Source organism: Leopardus geoffroyi, chromosome A1 (genome assembly GCF_018350155.1).
Source record: "Leopardus geoffroyi isolate Oge1 chromosome A1, O.geoffroyi_Oge1_pat1.0, whole genome shotgun sequence".
NCBI classification, from domain to species: domain Eukaryota; kingdom Metazoa; phylum Chordata; class Mammalia; order Carnivora; family Felidae; genus Leopardus; species Leopardus geoffroyi.
The window spans coordinates 25,685,451-25,702,729 of NC_059326.1; the positions used below are offsets into that span (position 1 = coordinate 25,685,451).

The 17,279-nt window shown below is 38.1% G+C and overlaps 1 protein-coding gene across 2 annotated transcripts in view; it reads right to left on the reverse strand.

Moving 5' to 3' along the window:
• Positions 1-17,279, reverse strand: part of GTF2F2 (general transcription factor IIF subunit 2) — a 158,571-nt gene that overhangs the window by 59,587 nt on the left and 81,705 nt on the right. For both annotated transcript variants that reach the window (XM_045476925.1, XM_045476935.1), the window contains one exon: positions 12,014-12,095. In XM_045476925.1, coding sequence (XP_045332881.1) covers positions 12,014-12,095 — 82 coding nt within the window. The remainder of the gene's footprint in view (positions 1-12,013; positions 12,096-17,279) is intronic.

The window sequence follows — 17,279 nt, forward strand, 5'->3', positions numbered from 1 at the left end:
GCCATCAGCCCAGAGCCTGACGTGGGGCTCGAACTCGCGGACCGCGAGATTGTGACCTGGCTGAAGTCGGACGCTTAACCGACTGCGCCACCCAGGTGCCCCAAGCAACTTACACTTTAAGCCAATCGGTAAGTAAACAGGACATGTGGGCCTGCAGCAAACCAGACAGAGTGTGGCGCATCCCCAGGTTTGCCCAGTTCGCAGCACACGGTAGGGTCCCACTGAAGGGGCACATTCAAAGAAACAGCAAAGATTTGTATGATTATTGTTGACTTCTGGCAGATGACAATAATATCATTTAACAAAATATGTAAACTGCCATAATTTTCTGACCGATAAAATAAAAACACTTAACGAAGGATCACCTTTTACAAATTCGTACAAAGACACTATATGGACTAGTGATGGTCCTGATCCTATATAAGGCAACTTGGCCATTTCTGTGGCTCACATTCAGCAGTAAATTTTAAACTCTCAGAAGATACCTCCAACAAATGCAGGCAGGCCAGATCTACCCATTCGGCCCAGGAAGCAGAGATGGTTGTCCTGGTGACAAGTCTCACCACAAACAAAAAGGACTACTCAATATTGTGTTTAGGGCCAACCTATTCAGTGTAATTTCAATGACTTTCCTTCCTCTCCCATAAAAAAAGAAAAAAAAAATCTGCCTACTCAAATACCTTGAACAGGTAATCTAATGGCTATTATTTCACATGTGGTAATAAACGTTCTAAAATCAAATACCCACTTTGACTTATACCTATTCATTCTCGGAGTGTATTCAGAATTGAGAGAACAGAAAAGATCAGAACATGATAAAAAGTAGATGCCTAAAGATAGACATTACTAAGGGGGAAAGGGGTGAAAAAAAGGAGATGCCTGGATAATAAAGATAAACTTTCCATACTTCACAGTTTTACCTAAGGTTAGCCCTGTTGATTTTCAACTGTGAGTGAACAAAGAGAAATTGTATACTGAAGTATTTTTATCCTACAAAGCTGTGAGGCTTTGTAGAAACACCACCACATGCCAGTACGGCTTCTTTGGACTTCTAATTTAAATTTAGACACAGCTAAGCGCATTGTTAAAGGTGTATTAATCCTGAAGAGATTCATTAATCATACCAGAACTATAAATCCTTAACTTCAAAACGCTGTGTTTTGGTCAATTATGAGAATTTACTGAACATAAAGCTGTTAGCACAAAGATGAACCAGATCTATTCCCTGACCTCAAGAAGCTCACTATCTATCTAGTAGAGAGAAACAAAAGTAATAAAAAACAAACTAAAAAGAAAAATGTGATTAGCAGTTTACTAGAAAAAGTGTAGCAGGAGCTTGGTGATGATGGTGATTATCCTGTGTGGAGAAAAATAGCTGGTGACATTTCACATTTGAAGCGAATCTTAAAGGATCAACAGGGATTCTGGCAAGCAGAAACCCAAGAACAGAGCACAGCAAGCAGAGGGCTATGACATGACACACCTGGGAAGAGTGAAAGTGACCGGTTTTGATACAGTGCACACTTGAGTCGGAATTGGCAGTATAATAAGAAGGGGCTGGAACCCCAAGGAAGACCAGGAGAAAGGGCAGAGGAGGTGTGCAACTCCAAAGACGAGAGCCGCTTAGGGTGAGACAGTTCCCAGGTACTCAAAAAGTTCCTCTCCTATTCCTATCTTACAGTAAAAATATCAGAGAACTCCGAAGAAGGAAATCATAATGAAAACTTGGTTGATAATTATGCCAGTGCTCCAGTGAGGAGCCCAACACCGGGCTTGAAGTCACGACCCTGAGATCAAGACCTGAGCTGAGATCAAGAGTCAGACACTTAACTGACGGAGCCACCCAGGCACCCCACTTTAATTCTTTATATATATATATATATATATTCCCAATAGCTTTTTACAATCCTTTAGAAACCATTCTTTCATCAAAATACCAAATCTTCAGGTGTAGTCTATAGCTCAAGAGCTATGGAGGACAGGTTGCTATGGCTCTTCAGAGGAAATGGTGGCATCCTCACCATCAATGTCCCTAAGATTTTTTTTTTTTGAAAAGAGGATTGTTGGGGTGCCTGGGTGGCCCAATCAGTTAAGCATCTAACTCTGGATTTTCAGCTAAGATCATGATCTTATGGTTTGTGAATGTGAGCCCTGAGACAGGCTCTGGACTGACAGCACAGAGCCTGCTTGGGACTTGAGCTCTTCTCTCTCTCTCTCTCAAAATAGATAAATAAATCTATAAAAAAAATAATAAAAGACAATTCTTATCATGGACTAAGATGTCTTCCTTGCACCAAATAGCATTCCCTATGAGGGGCTGTTTTAGTCTTTTTAAAAATTCTAAGTAAAACACCTTGCCTAGTTTCTTATGGTAGTTTTATCTCACTGATATTTTTGTACTTTTACTACACTACTTATAATGCATTTAAAAATTGTATTTTAATGATGACACCAGCTCCTTATACATCAGCTCCTTCACTTAAAGTGATAACTAAAAAGGAGCAGTACAGGGGAAAGGATGTGAGAACAACAGCATGCTTAAGGCAAAGAAGGCCAGCTGCCTTCTTGGATTAGCTCTTCAGAAGGACTTCCTGTTCCCTGGCACTTAAAAAATATCTTTGATTAAAAAAGATTTATAGTTCCACATTTTAAAAATCATACATTTGGGTACCTTAGGAGAGTCTTTAGCCCAAGCATCACTGCAGGAGAGGAGGACAGGACTGTTTCCAAAGAAACCTTGGGAAAATGTCAGGATTATCACCCCTCACGCTGTTCACGAAGATTCTGAATATCCAGATTTATAAACTAAAAACCCATGGGTTTCTACTATACACATGTAATTTATGGTGGCCACATTAAGGAGTCCCTGAGGACAGAGAAAAAAGTAGATGAAAAGACTATGAAGAGAGAGTTAACGCAGTTCCCTGTATCTGAATCTGGTTAATATCTAGATAGTTCTAAACTACCACTTTAGGATTATTTTGAAAAGAGATTATCATGGACTCTATAACAAAATCTTCAGATTCTTTCTCTCAGCAACAGTTCTCTTTCTGCTCTATTTCTAATTTACACTTGATTGAAGTAACTGATCTACCTCAAGGTAGGGATTCAAAATGAATCCTTGTTGCAAATCTCTTATCATGAGAACTAAGACAGACTGGATAGGGTTGGAAGTATCTCCAGCAGAATTTTAGGGCAAGAGTTCTTACTCAGGTAATTATTGTCAGTGTAAGAGTTAATACTTACCAAGTACCTACTCTGTGGCAGACACCTCACATACTATATAATTTTGTCTTTATCATAACAGATAAATGCCACTATCCCATTTTACAGATGAAGAAACAAAGGCACAGAAAGGTCACATAGCCAGTAAATGGCGAAGCCAGTTTTTAAACCCAGGTTGTCTGACTCTAGAGTCCAACCTCTTAACTACCTGACCCTACTATTATCTTCATAGATACAGATTTGCTTTCTAATAAAACTCTTGATCCTCTTTAGAGGATAAAATGGTCATTCCTCAAAGGAAGCAATCAAGCTTGAGAATGTCTTTGGCAAATGTTTCCTGTCCCTAAGATGCTTTCTGATAAAAATGGTTTGGCTGTGGACCTCATGATTGTCTTCCTAGCATCCACTTTACCCCCTCCCTACTGAGGAGCATGTTTTAGATGGAACGGACCCCACCACCTACACATTTCCACAGGTGGTTCCTAACTGTTAATCCACATACTCCATCTTCACCGTTGCATTTATTGATTTAGGGATAGACTCAGAACCCACGCTGGCCCAAAGAAGGAAGTGAAGGGTCTATCTGTTTAACCACTGGTTAAAGACAAGGTCACTTAACTCTTGGGGCTTCATATGAATAAAGAGGCAGATAATCCTGGCAGCTGCAGGTGGCCATCTTGCTACCAGGAGAAATACCAGCCTGAAGACAGTCAAGCTGAAGAAAGACCCAAGAAAATTAGAAGGACAGCTCAAGCACTGATGATGTGGAGAACTTCTAGATAAAGCATGGCTAAAGCCCACAATACCACTGCGTTTTATTTATGTGAGTCAATGAATTTCTTTGATTTTTAAGCCAGTCTGCCCTGGGTTTTCTGATACCAGCAAATGAAAGTTATCGTAACAGATATAAATATATTAATCATTAACCTCAACGTTCACCAAAAATTGTGTTTCAAATGAGACTATCATAAAGCTAAAATCTAATACCACGTTTCCCTGGACATAAAATTATCTTTATAGAATTCTGAGCTGCTGTTATGACTTCAAATTTTATTGAGGATTAATAGAAAAATGATTACTGATTTTGCTGTTTTAATAAACTTCATATAAAAATTTACATGGAGACATTAACCCAGCACTATGGTATGCCCAACTTGCTGTGGCTACTGAGGAGCGCACAAGGTTTACATTCAGTCATAGCAGTTTTACCTAGTCTAGGACATCTGGTACTGTATACATTTCCTAACTGCTAGCACTTTCATTATTTGACTCTTACCTTTTAGTTCTCATTTTAAAAGGTTAGCATTTCAGTGTATCTGGGCTATTCATAATAAGGGTGACCTTATATCCCAATTTTATCTGGCAGTTTACACTTCTATGTCCCAGTGTGGCATCTTCTCTGGTTAGTGCCCGCTTTCATTCTCAAAAGTATCCTGTTTTGAATGATAAATGATGTGATAATCCTATTTATAATTCACCTTGTATTTCTTTTTTAAATATAAAGGGACACAGCTATAAGATAATCATCCTAATATGTAAGAAAAACCACTTATAAAGTAATTATTCTTTATGAAATTTATCTATGGAGAAGAGTCAAAATTACAAGTACTAAATATATCCACATACTAGTTTAAATGAAAAGAAAAGATAATGCTTCGGTGTTATTATTGCATTGAGCAAAAATTTTATTTGCAGAAACTTCTTCAGGCATGAATCTAGTTCACCCATATGAATCACATCACCCACAAATTACATAAAGGTTTACTGAGTGAGGGGGTACTTTTCTTCCTCCCTTATAATAAGACATTCTAAGACATCTTTTATCATAATATGAGACATCAGGAATCTAGGCAGCTACAGCCTGGTAACCTCTCCCCAGGAAAGAAAGAGAATCACAACTTGCTTTCTACTATCTGGTGTCTTAGCATAGAAAAAGAGACTCTGATTTTTCTCTTTTCTCTTTTCCACCTCTCCACAGCCCAAAGAGAAAGGCTTTTCTTAGGTTTTTGAAGAAAGCCCACAAACACTGAAGGAATTAAAAATAAAAACTTTTGAGACAAGTATTTTTAGACGAATTGGTGACATAAACATGCACAAGTTAAAAAGCCACATATTTTCCTATTACTATGACTTTCCTACAAGAAAACACCCACTAGGGTGACTGCCTTATCTTTATGTCCCCATTATATTTTAAAAAGTACAACATGAATTATAAGCAGGGTGAATGTATTAATTTATCATTTGATTATTTAAAACGCCTTAAGGGGTGCCTGCCTGGCTCAGTCAGTGAAGCATGTAACTCTTGACTTTGGGGTCATGAGTTCAAGTTCCACATTGGGCACAGAGATTAGTTTTTTTTAAAAAGCCTCACGATCATTAAAGTTATACTTAATAAAACACAATTTAAATTTAAATTAGTAAACCAAATGTGAACTGATATCAAATATATTCACATTTACTAATTCAAAATAAACTTCCTCCTAATAAAATATCACTTAATGGATGCTCGCAGAATTTTATATTATGTGATGGGACTGGCCAAAAGAAAATTACAGCATAGGATGAATTTTTCTTCCTTGGCTTGAATTTTATTGACTGGAGGGTTCCCATATTCCTTGGGTTTACTGCAATACTTATTTCCACCATGGGGTGCCTGAGTAGCTCAGTCAGTTGAGCATCTGGCTCTTGATTTTGGCTCAGGTCATAAGCTCAGTTTGTGAGATCAAGCCTCACGTCGGGCTGTGCACTGACAGTGCAGAGCTTGCTTGGGATGCTCTCTCACACAAAATAAATAAATATCTCCACCTTTATCTAAATGAATTGACAGCATCTTACAAACTAACAGAATCTTACTTACGTGTGATTAATATGGCAATTGTAATTCTCATCACATGTAGCTAATTTATCGACTAAAATTTAATTTTATTACTAAAACTAAATTCCCACTAAAGTAGCACTGATCATTCTTAAAGAGTATTATATGTAAATATAAAATATACTTTGTAATATATCTATTTATGTTACTAAAAGTGTAGTTCAGCCACTATTTGCAAATATAATACAGTAAAAACGCATGGTTAAAGAAAAAAACCTCACTGACTTAAGGAAAGGTCTTCTTTGATAAAAAGGCTTTCTCTTCCAGTCCTCTGCAAATGGAAAACTATTTAATTCTTACTTTATATTTTGAAAACCTTTTGTTGTTAATGAAATGCTTCTATATTTGCTTTATCATCACTTTCCCCTTTTGAAAGGAAGATACGTATGTATGTGTGCGGGTCCACTTACGCATGCGTAAATTAACTAAAAAATCAAGTCCAGGTTTCAAGTGCAGTTCTGAGTAAAAAAAAAATTAAAGCTGGATGCTGTTGATTCCTAAGTTTCTGCCTAGTTTTGCCATTCCTTTTTATTTCAACTCAACAAATACTTCTGGGTATTTAGTATTTGTAATGCACTACACTAAGTGCTCAGAATAAAAAAAGGAAGGGAGAGAGATGAGAAAGAAAGATAAAACCTACAACCCCTGTTCTTATGAAGTTCATAATCTTGTAGAAGACGCAACCATGCACATTTAAACAGCAGAAAACAAAGACATTTATGGGGCGCCTGGGTGGCTCAGTTGGTTAGGCGTCCGACTTCAGCTCAGGTCATGATCTCACTGTTTGTGGATTCCAGCCCCGCGTCAGGCTCTGTGCTGACAGCTCAGAGCCTGGAGTCTCTTTCAGATTTTGGGTCTCCTTGTCTCTCTCTCTGTCCCTCCCCAGCTCGCACTCTCTCTCAAAAATGAATAAACATTAAAAAAGAAAGAAAGAAAGAAAAAAGAACACATAGATATTCATACACACCATTAAAAAAGAATAAGTAAGTATGTGGGAATGTGGAAAAGGGTATGGCAGATCCTAAGTGGAGTGGGGAATGGAAGGCATGAGAAGGCTTCACTGAGTAAGTGACACCTGGGTTGGATGTAAGAGCTCAGAGGATCTTGGCAGAAGATAGATGAGGCATTCTAGGTATAGGACACAGCATGTAACAAAGGCATAAAAACTTAAAAGTGCCCAGCACATCCAGGGTAACCATGTGTAGTGTGGCAGAGCTAGCTGATGTCTGCCAAAAGGAAAACAGCTAAAAACAAAGCCAGATAATCCACAAACTTGAATGTCATTAAGGACCAAGCAGTCAGTAGGCCCTGAAAAACTTTGAGCATATGTGTGAAATATGACGGATAGTGTATCTTAGGTACTGGACTGCCAGGTCTGCTCTCAAACAGTTCTACTTTGATGTCACCTACATCTAGAAATCTGCCTTTCCATTTGATCTCCACCACATTTCTTTTCTTTTCTTTTTCTAAGTTTGTGTGTGTGTGTGTGTGTGTGTGTGTGTGTGTGAGTGACAGAGAGAGAGAGAGAGAGAGAGAGAGAGAGAGAGAGAGAGAGAGAGAAAGAGAGAGTAGTTTTGGGGGAAGTCAAAAGTTCTACATGGACAGAAAGAGACAATCCCAACCAGGCTCTGTGCTGTCAGTGCATAGCATGACCCAGGGTTCGATCTCACAAACCGTGAGATCATGACCTGACCCAAAATCAAGAGTTGGACACTTAGCCGACTGAGCCATCCAGGCGCTCCAGCACCACCACATTCTCTGCCTCCTACTATATCATCAGTAAATAGATGTTTTAGATAATCTTGTGTGTGTGTGTGTGTGTGTGTGTGTGTGTGTGTGTGTTCCTTCGGGTTCACAAACTGTAAATTCTCTGGAGCAAGAAGAGTATCTAGTGATTTTCTTTAAACTGAGCCTTACCTCAGTGATCACATTTGGCATTTGAAAATGTTGAATGGCGATAAACAAAGTACAGGTTGACCCTTGAACAGCACTAGTCTCAGGTGTACAGGTCCACTTATACATGGATCCTTTACAGTACAGCACTGTAAATGTATTTTCTCTTCCTTATGATTTTCTTAACATTTTCTTTTCTATGGCTTACTTTATCATAAGAATACAGTAATAATACACAGACCATACAAAATATGTTTAATCAACTTTAATCAATGTTTATGTTATTGGTGAGGCTGCCAGTCAGTGGTCGGCTATTGGTAGTAGTTTTGGAGAAAAGTCAAAAGTTCTACACAGATTTTCAACTCTGAAAGGGTCAGCACCCCAACCCTCTCGTTGTTCAAGTGTCAACTGTACATGAGATACAACTTATGACTCGCATTACTTTCCTATTTTGATAATCTACCCATCAGTACTCTTCTTGCAGTTTAAGTACTTTCTGCTCTTTTAAGTTTTTATGTAAACTGTCAACCAGGATTTAAAGTAAAAACGGACATGGGGTCTATAAAGCCTCACCCCTCCCTCTCATCAGTGTTGCCCATCCTGTGCAACACACAGGTTGGTATGGAATCAGTCTGAGGACTCGTAGCAGAAGTGCACCCAGGCCACCATCAGTCTGGTTCTAGCGAAATCTCCTGTCCCGCAACCACTTAAGTAGGAGATGAGTTCATTAAATCCTATCGACTCTACCTCCAAATATCCTCAAAACCTAGCCTTTCATCTCCCTTCCGGCTAGAACCACTTTAACATTTAGTCATTCAGACGTTTTGTACCTGGGCTATCACATCTGCCTCTAGCTTATCTCCCTGCTTTCAGTCTTATATTGTGGACAGAAAGGCTTATCCAAAACTTTGCTTTCCACGCTGCTTAGAATTCTTCAGTGCCTCCCTAATAGCCACAGCACAAAGTCCAAATTTCTTACCACAACAGAGACTCTTTAACAAATAATTTAGCAAGAACGTAAAGGTATTTAACATTTTAAACCTCATCTCCTGCCATTTATTCACTGAACAGATATTTACTACCTACTACATGTCACGAACTGTTCTAAGCACTTGGGTATACGTGTGTATAAGTGAACAAAATAGATGATTGTGTGCTCGTGTGTGTGCACGCCCACACACCAAAGAACCAACCAGGGAAGTTTAAATCACACAAGGGCGAAGATGGCAATAAATATAAATAAATTATACAGTATATTAGGAGGTGATATGGTCTATAAGAAAATACAAGTATAGAAAGAAGTGGGGCGCCTGGGTGGCGCAGTCGGTTAAGCGTCCGACTTCAGCCAGGTCACGATCTCACGCTCCGTGAGTTCGAGCCCCGCGTCGGGCTCTGGGCTGATGGCTCAGAGCCTGGAGCCTGTTTCCGATTCTGCGTCTCCCTCTCTCTCTGCCCTTCCCCCGTTCATGCTGTGTCTCTCTCTGTCCCAAAAATAAAATAAAATAAACGTTGAAAAAAAAAAAAAAAGAAAGAAGTAGGCTGGTCAGGGTAGGCACTATTGGAAAAGTAGAATCTGAGAAGAGACTTGAAAGAGGCAAGGAGTGAGCCATGCTGCTATCTGCAGAAAGGACGTTCCAGGCAGGAAAGAAAATCTGGTGTAAAGGCCCTAATATGGAAGTACCTAGAGTACTCATGACTGTTAGAGGAGGTCAGGGTGGTGAAAGCAGAGCGAGGGGAGTGAGGGGGAGGATCAAAGGACAGGGAGAAGTGGGAAGGAGTAGGAGGGTGATCATGTAGGTCCTTGCAGATGATTCCAAGGACTCAAATTTTATTCTCAGTAATAAAGGACACACTGCAAGTGACCCAGGAGCAAAGGAATGGCATGACTTAACAGATCTGAGAACTGGTCTGACAGCTGTGCAGATCACAGTGGGGCAAGGACAGAAGCAGGAAGTCTGCTATAGGAGGCTACTGCAGTGATCCAGGTGAGAGATGACAACACATCATGGGGGTGGGGGGGAGATGGTCAGAATGCAGATGTGTAATATATTGAAGGAACGGTCAATAAAATTTTTCTGACACTTTGGATGTGAGGTGTGAAAGAGGCCTCAAGTCTTTATGCATGCATGTCTCTCAGTTGAGGGTGTTCTTACTCCTCTCTTTTTCTACTTGGTCAAAACAATCTCAGTATTCAAGACGCGTCATGTATCGCCTATTTTATGAAACTCACATGATTATCATCTCCTGAATCACTCTGTGTCCTTAAGTCATGTAAGTAACTGAAATATGTAATGGCTGGTCTTTTAGCAAGAGTCAAAAGGCTAAACAATTTTCCTATGTTTTTTGGTCAGAAAAAAGCAGACATTTCATTAACACAACAGGTGACTTGCCTAATCGCATCATTAAAAAGGTTTAGAAACCTTTAAAGAAAATTAGAACCACAAAAAAAGATCCTGTCAGGCCACTCAATAACCAGATTTTGCATTCTTCCATTTCAGTACTTGAAGAAGAGAAGTCTACAAAAAAGACTTGCATTGTATGATCAACTTTATAGGCTACACCCAAAGAGAGAAACACCTCTCCAAAGTTACTTTGTTATGAAAGTTATTTTCTGTTATAAAGTCTTCATTTTGGTTGTCATCCTTTTACTTGCCCTGGGGAGGCATTTAAATGAGAAGAATTATTGGACACAAAAAAAATAACAGTCTTTTTGTTTCATTCCCGAGAGACACACAATAATTTAATTGAGAAGGTGGGGAAATTAAAAAGATGACATGACATTAGAGAGGATGTGGCTCAAGCAGCCACTTTAAAGCATGAGAACACTTATTTTCAGAGAGGCTGTCGCTATAGCCTGAACAGTGTGCTCCCCGTTATGAGCTCTGTACAGCTATCATTGGCTGAAATAGAAGTTCCATGAGGACAGAGAGTTTTACCTGTTTTGTTCACTACCCTTTCACACAGTAAGTGCTGAATGAATGAACAAAGTTATAATTCTAAACTACATGGAGCTGAAATACATTCAACAAAAAGTATAAACCAAGGGGCTCCTGGCTGGCTCAGTTGGTAGGGCATGCGACTCTTGGTCTCAGGGTTGTGAGTTCGAGTCTCACGGGTGGCATGGAGTTTACTTAAAATAAAAAATGTTTTAGAAAGTTTAAAGCAAGTATATTCCACTTCTCAGCATTTAAAAAATTGCTCTTTGAAAGTCAAAATTTGGACTATCGAGAATTTGCAGTCATCTTCCAATATTAATTATAAAATGTTAACCATATACAACAGTGGGGAAGACCTTATGAAAAATCTCTAACGAGGAGTAAGTTTACAAAAAGTTCTCTGTAATCAAGAGAAAAGGATGATATTCTAGCAGCTCTACTTGCTTTATCCTGTATAGTATTTTAGACATGTTCATTACGGGAAAATTACAGCCTTTGAAAATAAAATAGTACAAATATCTTATTACATATCTTTAGAGAATCAAAATCTATAAAGATGACTAGAAAAAAGAAGTATAAAAAGGGTGATTTCAGGTTATATTAAGAGAGTAGCTTAAAACATCCCAAATAGCCCAAGTTGTGAAAGTTCTCTTACCAAAGAAACTCTTACCTGGGTTTTTTTTCCTTAATTGAAATATAATTGACATATAACATTATATTAGTTTCAAGTATACAACATAATGATTCAAACTTTAGAGACATTACAAAATGATCACCACAATGAGTCTAGTTAACTGTTCATCATATTTACAGGTTTTCTTGTGATGAGAACTTTTAAGATCTATTCTCTTAGCAATTTTCAAATATGCAAAATAGCAATACTAACTATAGTCACCATGCTGTACATTATATCCCCAGGACTTACTTTATAACTAGAAGTTTGTTCTTAGGTTTAAAACCAAATAGTCTTTGAAGAAAACACTTTTAACATAACTGTAGTCTTCATGCAGTCAATAAGTAATCTATGTATTTCAATACCCAAGAGGAAATATCGGGTATTATTTTAAAGTTAAAAAACACCAACCTCTTTAATCTCATGTAGTTTTCACTGGCAGCAGGTCGGCATTCAGCTCTTTGTACGACTATTCCTTCCAATGAAAGCTTATCTTGAATGGAAAGAAAAAAAATTAACAAATGTATTCAGAGATTACACGGATTATTTTTAAGATTTTACTTTGACATCCTAACCACAGTAATAATGATCAGCATCAAATATAATAATGAATGAATCAATGAAACAAAAGGAATACTGGTAAGTTTATAGTACCATCATTAGTCAGAATAGAGAAAAATCTTACTCTTGGCTAGTGAAAAACTGAGCTTGTCAGGTTTACTGGGCTGCTGCAGCTGCTTGCCAATAACAACTTCTATTTATTTTTCTAGAGAGGGTGGCTTAAATGTAAGGGCATAAAATCAAATTTAAAAAATCTGATGGGTGTGGAGCCTATCTCATCTTTGGCAGAGAAGTAACTTCTAAAAACCCAGCTAGTCTAAACCACTAAAATCAAAGGTAATACATATTTGCATGTGTGGGTGTGCACACTCACACATACATGTAGGCAAATAAAATTCTAGAATACACTATGACTAGAAAACTGTGAAATTGAACAGATCATTGTCTAGGCTATGCTGTGTACCAGTTCTGCCTGCCAGTTGCTCTGACTTCTATTTTCAAGCAGAATTATTAACTTGGGTGTGTCCAAATAAGAGCTTTAACTGCTATGGACATCTGTTCAAACAAAAGGGCAATTTTTCCTACCCTTAGTAAGAATTCTTATGGTGACCCTGACACAAAATTTGAGAGAAACTGAAAAAGTAAACAAAAGTTAGCACTTACAACATGACTACCAGGCACCAAACATTGCTGTAAAGTCACTTTACAGGCGTTATTTTATTTGATAGCACACATATGACTGTCCCATGATGGCACTAGCTTTCCTATGGTCTGAAAAGATTTATGTCTATGGTTAGGAAGTTATGGTTCAGTCTTATTTCCATGCAAATTCACCCGGGTTTTGAGAAGAAATTCAGGAAATCCTTTGGCTCATCAGCAATGTATTTATGATTCATTTCGTCAGGGTGAATGACTTCATGCATTCCACTAATATGAACTAAGTGCCTACTAGGTAAAGGGCACCATCTAGGCATTTGGAATTAAAGATGATTAAGATACAGTACTATTTTCTGGCACAAAAACAGACACTCAGATGAATGGAACAGAATAGAGAACCCAGAAATGGACCCACAAACGTATGGCCAACTAATCTTTGACAAAGCAGGAAAGACTATCCAATGGAATTAAGACAGTCTCTTTAGCAAGTGGTGCTGGGAAAATTGGACAGCGACATGCAGAAGAATGAACCTGGACCACTTTCTTATACCACACACAAAAATAAACTCAAAATGGATGAAAGACCTAAATGTAAGACAGGAAGCCATCAAAATCCTCGAGAAGAAAGCAGGCAAAAACCTCTTTGATCTTGGCTGCAGGAACTTCTTACTCAACAAGTCTCCAGAGGCAAGGGAAACAGAAGCAAAAATGAACTACTGGGGCCACATCAAGATAAAAAGATTCTGCACAGTGAAGGAAACAATCAGCAAAACTAAAGGCAACCGACAGAATGGGAGAAGATATTTGCAAATGACACATCAGATAAAGGGTTAGTATCCAAAGTCTATAAAAACTTATCAAACTCAACACCCAAAAAATAATCCAGTGAAGAAATGGGCAAAAGAAATGGGCCCATTTTTCCAAAGACATCCAGATGGCCAGCCAACACATGAAAAAATGCTCACCATCACTCACTCATCACCAGGGAAATACAAATCAAAACCACAATGAGATACCACCTCACACCAGTCAGAATGGCTAATGTTAACAACTCAGGCAACAACAGATGTTGGCAAGGATGCAGAGAAAGAGGATCTCTTTTGCACTGCTGGCGGGAATGCAAACTGGTGCAGCCACTCTGGCAAACAGTATGGAGGTTCCTCAATTAAAAACAGAACTACCCTACAACCCAGCAATTGCACTACTAGGTATTTATCCAAGGGATACAGGTATGCTGTTTCAAAGGGGCACATGTACCCCAATGTTTATAGCAGCACTATCAACAACAGCCAAAGTATGGAAAGAGCTCAAATGCCCATCGATAGATGAATGGATAAAGAAGATGTGGTATATATATACATATATATATATATATATATATATATATATATATACACACACACACACACACACACAATGGAGTATTACTTGGCGATCAAAAAAAGAATGAAATCTTGCCATTTGCAACTATGTGGATGGAACTAGAGGGTATTATGCTAAGCGAAATTAGTCAAGAGAAAGACAAATATCATATGACTTCACTCATATGAGGACTTTAAGACACAGAACAGATGAACACAAGGGAAGGGAAACAAAAATAGTATTAAAAAAAAGGGACGGGGACAAACATAACAGACTCATAAATATGGAGAACAAACAGAGGGTTACTAGAGGGGTTGTGTGTGTGTGTGGGGGGGGGGGATGAGCTAAATGGGTAAGGGGAATTAAGGAATCTACCCCTGAAATCACTGTTGCACTCTATGCTAAATTGGCTATAAATTTTAAAAAATAAAATTTAATTTAAAAAATAATTTAAAATGTGAAAAAAACACAACAAAAGATATGGTATTCTTTTCAAGAGACACACAGTTCACTGGGGGGGTGGGGGGGGGCAGAAAAAACTGACCAAAATGTAGGGTGCAGATAGTACCACACCCACATGATTTATATTAGAAAATCTTCTTTATGGTGACTTTTCTTGATTTTGTCTCCAAACTCCAGAAGACTCCTTACCATAGTCCCTAACCTGTGAACATATGCGTAATTCAGTAGTTGAAGAGTCCCTCAATGTGTGTGAGATACACAACAAATCTCAAGTACAGACTAACAGATGTCTGTAAAAAGCAATGATGAGAAGCCTGCCTACCTTACATCAAAATATGTCAGGAAGGAAATAAAGCCATAAATATTTTATATGAAATTTAAATGTCTAGAAATAATTTCTTCTTGTTAATCAGTTTAGTAAGATTGAGATTAAAAATCTGATTTTCCCAAATCTTATGTTTGAGTTTGCCTCCCCACTGAAGATGAATAGTCTATCTAGAACAATTACTGTCATAACAAGAACAAGATTTAGGAAATTCCTATGTATAAAGTATCTTAAGTGCATGAGAAAGTCCTCTATTGAAACGTAAATCAATCCTTTTTAAAAAACAAATTTAGAATACCACATGACTCCTGAAAATAATTTACTTTTATATCCATGTGTCTATTAATGTTGAATACTAAAGGAGCTACCTGTTAATACCATCTGTTAATGTTCCCCACGTGTCTAGCAGTATCTATACCACGTAGACAGGGTGAATTTAATTTTTAAAGGATTCTGCTGTCAGTGTTCTCCATATAATACCTGAAAGGGTAAGAAGCATCCAAAGCACCTGCCCATTTCACCTTGGCCACTACTCTCATCACTATTCTTCAATCAAGGTCATTCTCATAAAGCAACAAAATTCACTTCCCCAAACCATAATTTCCTGTCCATCATATCCCCTTTTCAAACCTAAAATAGCTTTCCAATGATTCTCAAGTGAAAGAAAAGTCTTAATCATCAGCAATGAATTTTCCCACTGATTGGCTGCTCTTAAATAACCCCACATCTCTGTTAGCTCATTCCCCTTCTCTTCTTAAATAAATTTTAAAAAGCCAATTACTTATGAGAAAGCCTCCTAAGCAGGATTTAAAGCCTTCACACACATTTTAAAGCCTCATAGGAAATGTTTTCATATTCTTTTCACTAACCATGCTTTAAATATTGCATTATATTTTAAAGGCATTTGAAAGCACCTACTTGCACACCACTGTTGTTTATTACAGATCATTTTCATTCATTACTTAAAACCACTTTGTTGGGGGTGAGGGGTGGCTCAGTTAGTTAAGTGACTGACTCTTGATTTTGTTTCTTCAGATCATGATCTCACGGTTTGCGAGTTTGAGAGATTGGGCAGGGAGCCTGCTTGGGATTCTCTCTCCCTCTGCCCCTCCACACAGCTCAGCGCACTCTCCCTCTCCCTTTCTAAAAAAATACAAAACAAAACCAATTTAAAAGACCATAAATACTTGCAATGCATCAGGAATAACAAAAATAAATAAAACAGGACTCCTGTCCTCAAGGAGTAGAGTCTAGTGCAGCCATTCAAATGATTCTGTAGCATATATTTTTTAAAATGTACTAAGGACCCCCCCCAAAGAGCTTTGATGTGGGTTTTATCTATTCCTATTGATATTAGAAATTAAACTAAGAAATGTTTAGAAAATCAGAATTGAAAAAGACAAAAAGCCTTGGTATTATTATGAATAATTGTTTTGATTTCACAGGCCCTTTGAAAAGGTTTCAGGAATCCCTCTACCCAAAAGTTTCCAGATCACATTTTGAGAGTTGCTGGTCTAGTGGGAATCTAAGACAGGTATATAAATCATTTTGAATACACCAGAATCACTTATCCCAAGCAGGCTCCACAAAGCCTGACACAGGCTTGAACCCACAAACCATGAGATCATGACCTGAGCCAAAACCAAGAGTTGCACACTCAACCGAATGAGCCACTCAGGCACCCCAACACCAGAATCACTTTTAATAGACCTCCACTTAACCCACTTCTAGATTACCAAGGCTCTCAAGTCCCCTCTTTTAAATACAGTGACAGATGCCCATAGCTTGCCCATAGTGGGCAGTTAGGTTCATCTCTGGTACTCCCACACACTTCTGTTCTAACTATATTAGAAGTTGTTTATGCTAGTGTTACTGTTAGTAATTATGCAATTTGATTATATATTATATAATCCTATTAATTATGAGTATGGGGGAAGGAGATGTTTCTATGAAAACCAGGTTTAGTGCCTTGGCAAGGCATGATATAAAAGTAAGTTGCTAAAAAAACTACTGTCAAAGTAGACACTGGAGAAATTAACAGGAGACTAGAAGAGAAACATGCAAGTCTAGAAGGATTCTGCATTCCTACTGTTTCAGTGTCTAAGTTCTTGCTCTTTTCTAAGAAGCCAAAATTGTAAATCTAAACTAGATTACGAGTTGAATTTTCCCAAGAAACAGAGAGCAGATGCTCAATCAGCATACTATACTGTAATCAAAGGCCTTGTCCTACATGTACACTGGTAGCTAAACGTACATTTTAACCCTTAAGGTAAAATGTTTAAGGCACTAGGAATGCACATTATGATTCCC